The following is a 15,360-nucleotide window of genomic DNA, read 5'->3' as shown; positions in this document are numbered from 1 at the left end:
GATGTCGAGTGTTGGGTTACGAAAGGCATGCCAAAAATGACCTGGAGTGAGGTCAAAGAGTGTGACCTCAAGGATAAGGGACTAAATAGGGAGGCTGTCAGAGATCAAGCAGTGTTTAGAGCTGCCATTAGGTGACCAAGACTGACGCATGCAAACAAGACTATATAAACAGTATGATATGATGCAAATTGTTTCTTTCATTACTTTTTGATTGACTGCACATTGATTAATAACTGCTGGCATATTGTGGGAAGGTAAATGACAAAGTTAATTTGATCAGAAATGACTCAACTGTAGTATTGTGTAATCCTAAACCTTGATGAGGAGTTGAAGTCACTGGATCTTGTCGAGCATAAGTTGACAAATTATATTTCACATTTATTATTTTATTGTGAGAAGAGGTTGGTGAATTGAAGTAGCTTGTAGAATTGGTGAGATTAATCTTAAACAAGCAAACTTTTTGTTGTGGATTGCTGAATGAGCATCATATTCATTATTGTTCAGGTACTTGTTCATTTACAGTCATAGTTTATTATACTATACAGCCATTTGAGGCATTATGAAATATTGAATGCAGACTTGGGATGGTGGAAATGACCGTCTTCGTGAGAAACTCCTGACGTTCATAGGGAAGATTGGGCAAGATTCTAGGCTTGGTCGAACTGCCGAGAAGATGCTGGATGCGCTGTGGGACCTGGCTCGAGTCCCTGCCTTGCCTCCGAAGTTAGTCCATCAGGCCATGAATGAACACCTCAGCATACTTAACGAATCTGCCTCCAGAGAACAGGTATGGATGGGAAAGTGATTGGTGTCTTTTTAGATTTCTATATATTTATTTACACTGTATATATTAGTGTATGTACTGTATTGGTGTTGTGATGAAGAGAGGTAGATTGAGATGGTTTGGGCATGTGGAGAGGATGGGGGATGATAATTGGGTGCAGATAGTGAGAAGCGTCAGTGTTAGGGTTAGGGTTGCGAGAGGAAAACCGAAAAACACCTGGGACGAGGGCATTGAGTGTGACCTCAGGGATAAGGGACTGAATAGGGAAGCTGCCAGAGATCGAGCAGCGTGGAGAGCTCCCTTAGGTGGCCAAGGCCAATGCATGCAGCCATGTTAGAGCCTTTAAAAATGAAATGAAAATGTATTTACTTTTTTACCATCAGGATATTTGACTTAGTTTTATGGAGACCTTTCAGTTGTGAGGTTAATGAAAGCTGTGTCTGTTCCATTTGATATGGAAGATGTCTCCTAAGGTGATGGAAATCACGTGGTTATAGCTAGAGTAATATTTAAAGGCATCATTGTACTGCAGTTAATAGGGAAGGGATTATAAACAGACTGCATTAGTATTCAATATGATGACATATTTTATTTTAATTCTTGCATTGGATAGATGATGATATTCAGCATTGATGAGACCTCTTTTGTTGGAGAGGTACGTAGTTTAATTCACTTATTTTTAATTTAGTATTTCACTTTTTACACCCAAAAGTTATAAGATGAGTAATGTTATTAAAGTACCAGAGATGAACAGTATACAGTGTCTGAAATTCACATTTAACACTATTTCCACACACACTGCAAATTATATGGTGCACTGGGTATCAGTATTTTTGTGTTTCTCAGCTCCGCAAGTTGTACATAGTTCGTTGTGTGGAGGACATAAACCGCAGTCCAGCTGTCTACCTACCTCTTAAGCAGTTGCATTACTTAGCACAGTCAATTACTAAAGGAGGAGCATTATACTTCAAGACTGAAAAGGTATGAGAAGAAATTTGGTATGTTTAGCATTAAAGAGTACGGTAGTAATTTTATCAGAAAGTTTGTAGTTGACAATTGTAGCTAAGCAGTTTGGAAACTTTATATTATTGTAATTTCATTATATACCACTGCACTTTTTGAGAACTATGCTGTTTAGCCAGATATATACACAGTATGTACAATAGTGGTAGGTGGGGGCACTCACCATGCACTCACTTGATGTAGTGCTGCTCTCGGGTGACTGCCCTTTCCTCTCTTCCTTCTTTCCTTCCTTCCTCTTGTGTCTTTCTTTACTTCATTGTGTCCTCTTCCTTCTGTCTATGGGTGACTCTGCTTTAATTGACAAACCAAATGGTTTTCTGTACACCAGGAAACCATATCTGGACTGGGTGGTAACTATATAACCAAATTATGGTGCCTGGAGGTTTAGTGGGTACCGTAATTAAGGCACTCCAGTTAGACTGAGCCAGTGCAGGTTTATATCCAAGGGATGGTTAGGATATATTGCTCACATAATGCCACTCAAGTATGTGTGAGGCTGGCTGCTCTCATCTTAAAAGCCAGGACCAACTTGCCTAGTCCTGGGCTCCAATGCTCCTTGTGAGGCAACACAGGATTAGATGATGACGATGATGTACAGTGTACATATTTCTGTGCCAAAATTCCACATAAATTAGCCTTAGGGCTTATGGTGGTACTGTATTAGTTTTAGTGGGAAATAGGGGTAGGTTGTTGGTGTATCATTCATTCATTCATCATTCAGTCTTACATCGCCTCATGAGGAGCAAAGGAGCCTGGAGCTAGGCAAGTTGGTCCTGAGATTTAAGATGAGAGTGACCAGCTTACCCATCCCTGAGTGGCATTACATGAGCAATAAACCCCAACGATCCCTTGGATATAAACCTTCACCGGCTCAATCTGACTGGAGCACCGTAATTACCCACTAAACCACCAGGCGCCAAAATCTGGTTATATGGTTACCACTCGATGTAGTAAATGGTTTCCTGGTATACAGGAAACCATTTGGCTTGTCACTCAGTGTCGAGTCACCTACAGGCAGAAGAAGGAGGAAAGAATGAAGGAAAGAAAGATGGAGGAGGGAGTGTAAAGTCATCCGTAGGCAGAAGGACGAGGAAAGAATGAAGGGCAGAAAGGCATAAGAGGATGGAAGGAAAGAAGGATGAAGGAGAGGAAAGGGCAGGCACCCGAGAACAGCACTACATTGAGTGAGTGGATGGTGAGCTTCCCAACCTACCACATAAATATATATAGTTATATGCAGTGGATTCTCGAATTTCAACAGTTTAGAATTCGATGAATTGAATTTCGATGCATTTTGGAGTGGTCTGCCTACCTCATTTTTCGATGCAAAGTTTCGATGATCTCAGAGCCAGACTCCAGCCAAAACAAGCAAAGGTAATATTTGTGATGTGAACCAAAATGCTAGAAGTGAAGGAAAATTATGAGAAGTATGAGCCTAACCTAATATCGTATGTGACATGCCTCAAGAAGAGAATGAAAATCAACATCATTTATTCATATGTGGAGCACACGATGATAAGGTTCTGAGACAATTCACCATTAAGTCATTTCGCCGTCAGGTAATTCCCCGTCAAAACATGGATGATTTCCCGTCAGGACAATTCGCACCCTGGACTATTCCCCATCATTCTATAAATATACTTACATCCATCCATCATCCAATCCTACTTCGCCCCATGAGGAGCGTAGGAACCCGGGGTTAGACAAGAAGGTCCTGACATTTGAGATCAGAGTGACCAGCCTCACTCGTCCCTGAGTGGCATCACATGAGCAATAAACCCCAACCACCCCTTAGATATAAACCTTCACCGGCTCAGTCCGATTGGAGCACCTTAACTACCCACTAAACCACCAGGCGCCGTAATTTGGTTATATGGTTACCACCCAGCATAGGAATTGGTTTCCTGGTGTACAGGAAACCATTTGGCTTGTCACTCAGTGTAGAGTCACCCACAGGCAGAAAGAAGAGGAAAGAATGAAGGAACGAAAGGGGGAGTGTAAAGTCATCTGTAGGCAGAAGGACGAGGAAAGAATGAAGGAAAGAAAGACAGAAGAGGATGGAAGGAAAGAAGGATGGAGGAGAGGAAAGGTCAGATGCCTGAGAGCAGCACTACATCAAGTGAGTGGATGGTGAGTGCCCCCACCTACCACAATTTATACTTACAGTATTATTAATTAATCAGTACTTTAATAACGCGAAGATATAACGAGAAATTAAAGGAAAAGAATCAATAATAGAAACACTAAAACAAATTGAATTACAGGTGGTAGCAAATACAGTAGGCAGAATACTGAAATGAAGAGAGATACAGTAATTATGAATATAAGGAGCAACATAGAAATGAACAATAGAGACTGAGAAAAAAAAAAAAAAGTCATGTTGTTTAAGGACAAGAGCTCCTGGATGGGAGTAGGCACCAACAACAACAAGCCATGTGCAAGGTGATGTTCAGTTGTCGGTGGCTATCTTGTAACTGTCCTGGCAGCAGCCAGCCCTCTACAGCCAAGTGCCGCACTTTCAGCCTGTACCTTTCGCGTGTGGACATGCATTTCACTTCAATTTAGTCGTATGTATTTTCCTTGTATTTTCGTCGCAACTTATCTGTTTCAAGATGGCAAGCAAGAGTGGTTCTTCCGGTAGCAGTGGTAATGGACAAGAGCAGCCTGGCACCTCTGAATCTTCTCAGCCAAAGGAGAAATGGCAATACAGGAAAGGGCAGAAATACACCAAGTATACACTCGCTGACAGAATGGCAATACAATGCAGAACTACAATTACTTAATCACAAGTATAGTTCATAAAGTTTACAGGGGGTGTGGGCAAAAAATCACGATTTTACATAGTTAGTTTCGGAGGCCCCGGACCCAAACTAATTTTTTTCATAAGAAGTTCAGTTAAATTTCAATGATTTGAATTTCACGGTGATTTTTAGGTACCCATGCCCATCAGTATTCGAAAACCCACTGTATATGATGGTAGGTGGTGGCGACCATCATCCTCTCGCTTGATGTAGTGCTGCCTACTTCTTCCTTAGGCTTTATCATTCTTTTTCTGTGTCTGCCCTCCTCTCTTCCTATTTCTCTCATCTTTCCTGTCACTTCTTATTGCTTTTCTTTCCGTTACAGGTGGCTTTACATTGAGTGACAAGCCAAATGGTTTCCTGTAAGCCAAGAAACCATGTACAACGCTGGATGGTAACCATGTGACCAAACCATACGTGCTCCCTACTTGTCAACAAGTGGGTTGGTGGAGGGTTAGTGCCCCTCCCCGTAAAACAAATAACTCAAAGTCAAATGGCCACCCCTTACAGGATTATGGCGTCTGGCAACAGATAGACAGATGCTGTATATATGTATGTATATATATATATATATATATATATATATATATATATATATATATATATATATATAATGGCAAGTGTTTGTATGTTTGTTACCTATAAACTCGGCTCCCTTAGGGTCTGCCCCTGCATGTGATACATATTCTGAATCAGCATGATCTAGGAAGTGTTTTGGTATATAATTTATTAGGATTAATTGTATGTTGAAAAGTTACATTAGGTATATTGGCCAAAGGCTCTACTGTGCACCAAAATACAGCTGTTCATCACCGTGTGGCAAATCTAAAGTAGGGGTGAATACATATCATCCCTTTTTGTGGGGGGGGGTCATTTTTATGTTTTTTGATCATTTTTGGTATCCAAGGACCTGAGCCCAAAATGTCCAGGACTTGGGGTGTCCGGGACTTGGACATCCAGGTCTCGAAGGGATTACTGTACCTGAGCCCAAAATTTCCTTGACTTCAGGTGTCTGGGACTTGGGCGTCCATGTATATATACCTTCCTTCTTTCCTCTTCTGTCTTTCATTACTTCATTCTTTCCACATCCTTCTCCCTACGGGTGGCTTTACTCTCCCTCTTTTGTCTTTCTATCCTTCATTCTTTCCTCTTCCTTCTGCCTGTGGGTGACTCAACACTGAGTGACAAGCCGAATGGTTTCCTGTACACCAGGAAACCTTTTACTATGTTGGATGGTAACCATATAACCAAATTATGGCGCTTGGTTGTTTAGTGGGTAATTACGGCTCTCCATTCAGCCGGTGAAGGTTTATATCCAAGGGATGGCTGGGGGGTTATTGCCCACGTAATACCACTAAGGGATGAGTGAGTCTGGTCACTCTCATCTTAAATGTCAGGACCATCTTGCCTAGCCCTGGGCTCCTATGCTCCTCATGGGGCAATGTAGGATTGGATGGATATATATATATATATATATATATACAGTACAATCCCAGCTATCCGGTATCCAGACAAACGGAATACTCAGAAAAACAGGAAAATTCAAGGGCTGGTAAAAATGTCAGTAAGTTATAACTGTGCGCCAATTTGAATGGACCGCCAAACCACCGTTCGATCGTGTCACGCGAGGCTGGGTGAAGTCAGACAAAGCGAGGTGAAGGCATTTCCGGCTAATGTAAATCCCTAGCAAATCCTCTTAACCACCCCTCCTTTCCCCCTTTTTCCCCTATTTGAATTCAGTCATCCTCCACACCCTCCAAAAATCACCAGTCTGCTTTTTGCCACCAGACAGTAAACAAGCTCTCTTGCTATTGTGTTCCTCTGATAGACGATAATTTGTACACTCCAAAATGCCTAAAGTGCAAACTAAACGTAAGCGTATCGTGCTTACCTTGAAACAAGCTGGACATATGCAACAGACTTGAAAAAGGTGAACATTATAAAACACTAATGCTTGAATATAAATGTTACTAGGAATGAAAGTTTACTTTGTTGGAAGCAAAATAAATAAATAATATGCCTGCATTTCATACGTACATCATTTATTTTATTTTCTGCAAAACAGCTGAGTGGCGGGTGAGGGGTGGAGTGATGGAGGTCAGGTAGGGAAGAAGAAGACCAGTCGGGGTCAGAAACGTAAACAAACTCACGTGGGGGCACAGGTGTCGTGATAATTCTACAGTGCAGTCTTAACACATCATCAGTTCTCTAATAAATGTTCAAGCTTTTATTTCTTTATTTTATTTTTCAATTTTTATGAGTACAGTACATATAATGAATACAGTAATTCGGTAAACAATGGACTGGTGCAATTTGTAGTACTGCAAATTGCTACACATTGCACACGTGCATTATGACCATGGTGTGTGTTTACAAGGCAGTTTTTCAGGCGGAATCTCTTAGTGTAACCCCTAATGTGACTGGTGAGTACCTGAACTGTATTTACTGCTGTGATAGCCTTTGTATAGATTTGACTTGAAAATCAGAAATACGGGAAAAATCTGTAACCGGGAAGGTAAATTCCCCAAGCCACCCGGTTAGCTGGGATTGTACTGTATATATATATATATATATATATATATATATATATATACTATATATACAGTATATATATATATATATATATATATATATATATATATATATATATATATATATATATATTTTTATATACTGTATTTATATACATATATATACTGGTACATATAATTTTTTACAGGACTTAATGAACTTTGTTGCATCATATCATTATCCTGATAAACACTGTGACTGATGTTTCAGGCAACACTTTCTGAGTTGAACCGGAGCCATGAAATAGTGAAGTTGATAACAACAAGTCTAACCAAGTGTCATGCACTGGCTGTTACTGAAAGTGGCAATCAACCACCCCATCCAGCTACTCTCATTGATGGCAAATATACTCATGAACAGGTGAGATAATTGATAAACAGATTCATGCTGAGGGAAGAAGTAGGAATTCCACTGCACTCATAATGTGAACAGGTCATAATGTCAGCAATATCCCAACTAGAGACTTGTTTACCTTATCATTTGAATGTTGTGTACAGGATTTTTGCTTGAAAAATGTATAATATCTTTTTTCCTAATAAATAATCAGGTTTATTTGCATTCTTTACATAGTCCTAAGTATATTAGCTGTTTGTACAGCCTATGACATACAGTAATGTAAAATATCAAGATAAGTGAACGTGGCTGTGGATAGTGAGGAACATTTTTTTTTTTTTTCATCTCACGGAATAATGTATAATTTGATATTGTATTTTCAGTACCTGAAAGTTCACCTAGAGTTTCTGCAATTTTTGCTGAAAGAAGGTGATATATACTTAGCCTGGCCCAGATGTAAAGACATCTGGGATACTCTAGTGGCAAACCCTAAGGCCTCTGGCTATGACAAGGAGGTTAGTTGCACAGTGCAGTATTATTGTACATTGGAATCTGTAAGTACAAAGTAGGAGTAATGGAATGTACTTTCTCTTGCAGGCTAACATCATCATTATGATTTCATGTGCATTTATAAACTGTTTGTTTGTAATTGAAGCGCTTCCTACGGAAATGAGGTAAGCGACTAGTAGGTCAAATTTGAGTTAACACTTGCATTGAAGGTATCAGGATGTATTTATGCCCTAGGCAAAGCCTTTACCACAGAAGCACTATGGGAATGTCTTTAAAGTCGAAAATTGTGTAGAAAATCCAAGAAAAAATGCCCGTACTGGAGTTCTGTGCAACAATGAGGTAACAACATGAGAAGGAACCACGGCCAATGGGTGAGCGCCAGGCCATTTTATGATAAAAGTCTATGAGTGTGAAAGGAATGGTGAAGCTTGCTTTTCATTTGATTCAAGTGCCTAATAATTTTGAAAACAAAGGATCTTCATGCTCAGAACATTAGGAGAGAATAATGATTAGATTTTTTATTGTTATAAAAGTACCTGTTTTGTGATTATATTAACCCGAGGATTGCGAGCTACAGCTCAGGCTATGTTGGCCGTGCAGTACCATACACAACTCGACCCCTACGCAAACTTATGCATGGTGCTATGCAAGGATGGAGAAAGATTTTTTTTTTTCTTTTCACCAGATGATGCCCTAGATGTTTATCTTCAAGTTTATAATAAACAAGAGCAAAAAAAAATTTTAGATTTTTTTTTTTTCTCACTACTCCTGTACGCAAAATTACGCATGGCCCTACACAAAGATGGAGAGAGAGAGAGAGATTTTTTTCTTTTCACCAGATGATGCCCTGGATATTTATCTTCAAGTTTATAATAAGCAAAAACTTAGGGGGGAAAAAAAAAAAAAAACTTTTTTTTTTTTCCCCTTCGTTTTTTGCATTCCACAGGGTGGGATAAAAAAAGATAATTGCATAATCCACTGGTTAAATAAACCAGTATCTTGATTTTCAAATCCTATGGAAACAAATCTCTCTCTCTCTCTCTCTTTCTTTCATTTGATAGTTGGGAGGGAGTGCCCCCAGTGCGCCAGTGAGATAAAGCCTAGCTATGTAGAGGCTGCTGGGTGGGTCCTGCCAACTTCAACCACTGTTTTCTCATTCTTTACCTCTTGTTCATTACCACATTTCTGCAGGGAGCACCTCAGTTACTTTATATAATATGCAAGAGAGCATATTCAAGCTTGCAGTTTCACTGCTGTTATTGAGCCAGGTAAAGGCTATTGAAGATCAGTGATCAAGGGGAATGCTGTAGTGCAGTTACTCTACTTATGGTGTGTTGTGTTGAATTTATTTTCATTTTTTGTAATGAATTAAGATTGTACTGTTTTTTTAATATAGGAATATGTATCCCTTTGGTGTTTATGAGTGCGGTGCAACTTTCATGCACTTGTTACCATTTGATGCTGGCTGCGTCTGCGCACATTTCAACCATTCGTTACCATTCGATGCCAATTGCGTTGAATGAAACTGTCCCTGTTTTTTTGGTTATGGAATGATTCCTGGGCGAGAACAAAGCACTATTTGCATCCCTGTGCATCCCTTCGCCGCGCTTAACCCACTCTGCACGCAGTGTCACCCCATTGCCCCAATCAGTGTGCTACGAGCCTTACTTGAGTGTAAGATAATTTCCATTTGCATTCTGTATAATCAGCCCCAATTGACTTACAGTAATTCTTTATACACCAAAATGTAGCCAGATATATTCCCTATAACTTTTTTCAGTAACATTTCCCATAAAAATTATATTTCTATAAGAAAAAACTGAAGTAAAAAAAAAATAAGGCATAATTTACATTCAGCTGATCTTTGTTACAACACCATAAGCAAATATATTTATTCAGGATTACAATGAAAAAAAATTATGATTATTGAAGCGTAAACAAGGGTGTGAGGATAAATTGTTTATGAACTATTTACTGCACGGGAATAGTGCGATGATGGGGGGTCTCACAGTGTGGCCATGGGCACAGAGGCCTGCCTCCCGAGTACTGGCTTGCAGTAGGACGCAGCCTGAATTGAATGGCAACATAAGGGGTATTGGGAAGTAGATGCAAGAAGATAGTTATGGATGTACTGTAATGATATGTTTCAAATTTATCAGTTCCTAGAAAACTGTGTCATATCATTTTACTTCTTCAATCCAAAGACACGTTTTTGTTTTATTGCAGCTACCAGCAAGTGATTTTATTCAGCTAAGGGCAAGCAGATGAGAGTGAAGGAGTTAATGAAGTCTGAATTTAACTCCACTGATTCTGAGTCTCTCCAAATTTGAATAAAATTAGAATGTAAAGTACAATGCTAAGATGAAGTGTGTAATAAGTTTTTCAGTCTGTCATCACCTGATCTGGGATCTGTTTGTGTTCAGGTGTGCTTTACTTGGTTCTCTGGGTGCCTGGGTGACCTTGAGAGCAGCACACAACATGACCTGTTCAGTGAGAAGCTGCTGCGACTGGATCCTGTCACTATGACCCGACCAGCCTTCACCTGTGTAGTTGATTACTTCCATGCTGTCAACCTCAGTGATCACAAGCTCATTCGCACTGGCTCCTCGTCTGTTGTATGTTATATTGTATTTGTGTTTAATATTATGTATACTGATGTACTATTGGTCATTGAATCATGGTTGTTTTGCTCCATTATACTTAAAACCATGAATAAGTACTGGTACATATCTTTCCAGAATTATTATTATTATTATTATTATTATTGTTGTTGTTATTTTATTATTATTATTTTTATTGTTACTATAATTATTATTTATTTATTTATATTTCTTTATATCTTATTTGTAAGGTTAATTGAACATATTACTATAGCACAGTGTTTTGCATTGAAACTGATTAAGAGGATTAGGGGCAGATGGAGGTGGCAAGTTAGACAGAATTTTTTTAATAATAGTGATTTATTAGATTTATAGCTAATACTGGGCAGTTACAAAGTATGGAAGAATGCCCATTATGAATGAATGAATGAATAAAACCTTGGTGCACAGACATTAGTGAAGGTTGATTAACCCCTTATGGGTGGACGAATTATCAGTTATATGACCGTGTGGTATGGCATATTTTCGGAAATATAAAGTATCAAGGAGTAAGCCTGAACATGCGTAATTTGATGAAAATGGATGCAATACAAAGGTAAGAGGTGTTACTTAAGTGGTAATATGTCTCTACTAGCTGTAGGACAGGAGAGGAGGAGGGAGAGAGGAGCACGGGCAGGCAGCTTATCACCAGGCACACCTGGGGCGAGGCTAGTGGACTCTTCACACATTTTCATTGTCTTCACCACTGAACACTAAATATATCATTTTTGCATTCTTTACTTTGTTCAATGTCTTCAAAATCTTATGTATGTGTTTTCTGTTTTACTTGAACGCATATAACAACTTATGTATGTATATTCTATTTTACTTGTTTCAAGGCTTGGGTGGGTAGAGGGCAGGACAGTAGGTGACAAGGATGCTGTATTGCCCAATTTCACCAATAAATTAGGACAGAAAATGGCTGGACATTATGTAACAACACCCACCTCCTCACGTGTGGACGTTACATAATGTCGCCTGCTTGTTAAGGTTTAATGTAGGAATTCTTTTTAATATGATTTATGCTCCAATCAGTGGCAGTTTAACGGTCTAAGGTGCTGCTTGTTTAGAAGGCACTCTAGGTGCTTTAGTTGAAGTCCCCAAGAGAAGGCTGGAAGTTTTCCTGTCACATGTTAGCATCACAGGCAGAGGCTGTCCACCTACCCTTAAATGTTGTAGAGCAGTGATTCTCAAATTATGGATCGCGACTTAAAAGTTGGTCGCGAGAGGAATTTTGATGGGTTGCAGGGACATTGAATAGGCCTAATGCTTTTAGTGTATTTTATTTACTTAATTGAAATTGTAATTATCCTTATTACATTATTAGCATATTCATAATAACTACTATAGGTTATGTATCGGTTACTCTCTCTCTCTCTCTCTCTCTCTCTCTCTGTGTGGGTGTGTGTGTGTGGGTGGGTGGCTAAGTCTTGAAATATTCTAAACGGTCACACACTAAAACGTTTGAGAACTGCTGTATTAGAGTACAGTATTCCCGCATTTTTTGCGGATTTTTTGTCTACGGTTTTGCCCTCTCGCGGATTTTCTTAGCATTAATAAGTTCAACAAAAATATCCTTGAATATACAGAAAAAAAAAAAAATTGAAATTCCCGCAGCTTCCAATTGTAGCACGGTAAACTCACGCCACCCTCTGTCCCTTTCCCGTGGCCCCTCTGCCAGTGTTACCATATCTAGCATAATTTTATTCTTTTAGCATAATTTTGATCAAATTTTCGAGTCTGGAATATTTTTTAGCATATTAGAAGTTTTAGAATCATTCTAGCATAATTTAGAATGGAATAGAATATTTTTAGAATAATTTTATAAAAGCTACAAATCAGAGAGAGAGAGAGAGAGAGAGAGAGAGAGAGACGAACAAGGTAAGATGTTTGAATAATTGGTTACTTTCAGTTTGGGCTTGGTTGGGTTGGATTAGGTTAGGTTAGGTTAGGTTGGATTTGGTTAGGTTAGGTTAGGTTAGGTTTTAGGTTAGGTTCGGTTTGGTTCGGTTAGGTTAAGTTTGAGCTTTGTACTTTACCCATGAAACCTAGGTTTTTCCGATGGATTTTGGTATGATTCATTCGATTTTCAGCTTCATTTCAGTCGGAAATGACCATTTTCTGTGTTTTCCCCCCTCCCTACAACCCCCGATTCCCCAAAGATCCCTCATTATTTCAGGGGGATGGGGGGGGGTCATATCTCAAAATCTGGTTATTTCCGACGGAAATGATGCTCAAAATCGAACGAATCACATCAAAATCCATCAGAAAAACGTAAGTTTCGTGGGAAAAAGCAGTATGGGTAGATACCGATATTTATCCTCTTACTGTATGTAGGTTCATTTTAATATTTTCATAGTAAACAATACATAATTAATATGTTGCACGAATATGTATAGAATTTTATCATTTAGCTTCAAGGTAGCATAATTCATTTTTTTACTTGGAACAAATATGCTCAATCTATCATAATTTTTTCATTGCCCTAGCATAATTTCGTTGTTTGGATATGGCAACACTGCTCTCTGTCCCGCATTCTTCAGTCCACTCCTGACTGCCTTAGGTGGCTGTTGTGGTTGTAACCACACTATGATATGAGCCTCTTGCCTCCCACTTGCTTTCCACATGGCCCCAGGACGTAAGCCAGCCTCACCAAAGGCTAATAATACAATTAGTAAGAACTCCAAAGTGACAAAACGATCAAGTTATGACCTTAGCAGAGAAAATTGTGTTACTGGACAAGCTAAGAAACGACCGTGCGAGTGTTTGCTATCACCAGTTAATGCATCTTTTTATTTTGTACTGTTTTGTTAATAAATGTGTAGATAATTGTGTATTACAGTACGGTGTTTACGTTTTTCCTTCATAATGGAGTATGTGCTTTCAATCTTGTAAGAAGGTATTTCGGGATGAGTATGGAGGTTTCGGGACAATTCGCAGTCACAACAAACACAAAACAATTCGCCTTCATTAATGAAGATAGCTATGGGTGACGCTAGAATATAATTCAAAGGCGACTACAGCGAGGAAGAAACAAGTTAATTATTGACTAAAGGTACAACTAATAAATAATATCCAGAACCTACGCTACTGAACATAGACTGCTGGATCCCCCTGAAATATAGTTATTAAAGTATTGATTAATTAATAATAAGTATATTGATGAAAGTATTGATTAGTATATTTATAGAATGGCGGGGAATCGTCCAGGGTGCGAATTGTTCTGAAGGGGAATCGTCCATGTTTTGACGGGGAATTGTCTGACGGCGGGTGTCTCGCAATCAGTATGGACATGGACTGTGTGATGGGCAGCATGGTGGACACAAGTGCAAGTTTTCAATTGTTAATAGAGTATTCGCGGAATTGACTTTTCGCGGGGGTTACAAGAACGTAACTACCGCGAAATATGCGGGATTACTGTATACTGTAGTGTAGCTTACTCCCGCACCTCACAAAATGTAATGTGGTAGTTAACATTAGTGACTGTTTTCTTATATTGTTGAGGTTCTTTTCACAGGGCATTCTGTTACTATAACCTTTGCTTTCATGTGGCACTTTCTCTTCCTTTGTTTCTCCATCCTACCTCACCCCATCCATAGGTAGGGAAAGAAAATTATGATGATGGTTCAGGATCCTGTCTCACCCTATCCTTAGATGGAAAAAAAAAGAGTGGGGAGGGGGAAGGTTGGGGGAAGGTCAGAATCTATCTGTTGCCGGACGCCTCAATCCCATTTGGGGTGGCCACAAACAAATTGCCTCCAGATCGCCCTGTCCCCCGCCATTTCACTGTCCTGCTCCCAACTCACACCCCCTTCTCTCATATACCTCTCCACCCCATCCCTCCATCACATCCTCAGTCTCCCCCTCCCTCTTCCCCCCTCCACCTCACTCATATACACTCTCTTCGTCAGTCTTTCACCCTCCATCCTCTCCACATGGCCAAACCACCTCAGTGTGTTCCTCATAACGCTTCCTATCACATCCACACCACAACGCTCCGTTATGTCCTCATTCGTCAGCCTGTCTCTCCATGTGACTCCACAGGCTCCTCTTAAATAACTCATTTCCACTGCTCTCACTCTTGACTTGTGTCCTTCCAACAACGTCCAAGCTTCACATCCATACGTTAGAGTTGGTATCACAATACTGTCATGTAGTAACTTTTTCACTTCCATGCTCAGTGCCCTGTTTCTTATCACTGCTTTCAAAGAACCAGCAACCTTTCTTCCCTGCTGTACCCTTTCAAGCACTTCACCCTCCAAACCTCCATCCTTACTCATCACACTACCCAAGTACTTAAACGTACTCACATTTTCCAATTCCTCACCATCCAACCTTGCTGTACATTCACTGACTTCACCTCTCTCAAAGACCATCACTTTACTCTTCCCTACATTCAGAATGATGATTATAAATGATAACCTTGCTGTAGGCCTCAGCTTCTCAAAGGGGATTAGCTGATACTCTTCTTTTGATAGAGTGTGGATCGTATGGAGCTGACGGGGCTTGAGCTGGTGTGGCAGTTGGTGCTGGAGTGTCAAGATGAGCGCCTGGCAGAGGATGCGATGAAGCTACTCCTTGACATGTCTTACAATGCCCTCTCTCCCCGCCTTAAGCGTGATCCACCACAGATACACACCAGGTTCATCTCGGAGTGCTACAAAAAGCTAGAGGTTTGTGTTTATGGTGAAGATGTTGA

General features: G+C 39.8%; 1 protein-coding gene across 1 annotated transcript in view; it reads left to right on the top strand.

Annotated features, from left to right (window-relative positions):
* The window catches only part of LOC145401023 (ubiquitin carboxyl-terminal hydrolase 24-like), a 98,764-nt gene that overhangs the window by 25,690 nt on the left and 57,714 nt on the right, over positions 1–15,360 (top strand). Inside the window, exons 9-14 of the mRNA XM_080273395.1 lie at positions 578–787; positions 1,631–1,765; positions 7,390–7,539; positions 7,896–8,027; positions 10,446–10,634; positions 15,140–15,334. Coding sequence (XP_080129521.1) covers positions 578–787; positions 1,631–1,765; positions 7,390–7,539; positions 7,896–8,027; positions 10,446–10,634; positions 15,140–15,334 — 1,011 coding nt within the window. The remainder of the gene's footprint in view (positions 1–577; positions 788–1,630; positions 1,766–7,389; positions 7,540–7,895; positions 8,028–10,445; positions 10,635–15,139; positions 15,335–15,360) is intronic.

The sequence above is a fragment of the Coenobita brevimanus genome, chromosome 54, assembly GCF_032717465.1.
Source record: "Coenobita brevimanus isolate Jiangsu-jjx chromosome 54, ASM3271746v2, whole genome shotgun sequence".
Classification (NCBI taxonomy): Eukaryota; Metazoa; Arthropoda; class Malacostraca; order Decapoda; family Coenobitidae; genus Coenobita; species Coenobita brevimanus.
This window is presented reverse-complemented; position numbering and strand designations above follow the sequence as displayed.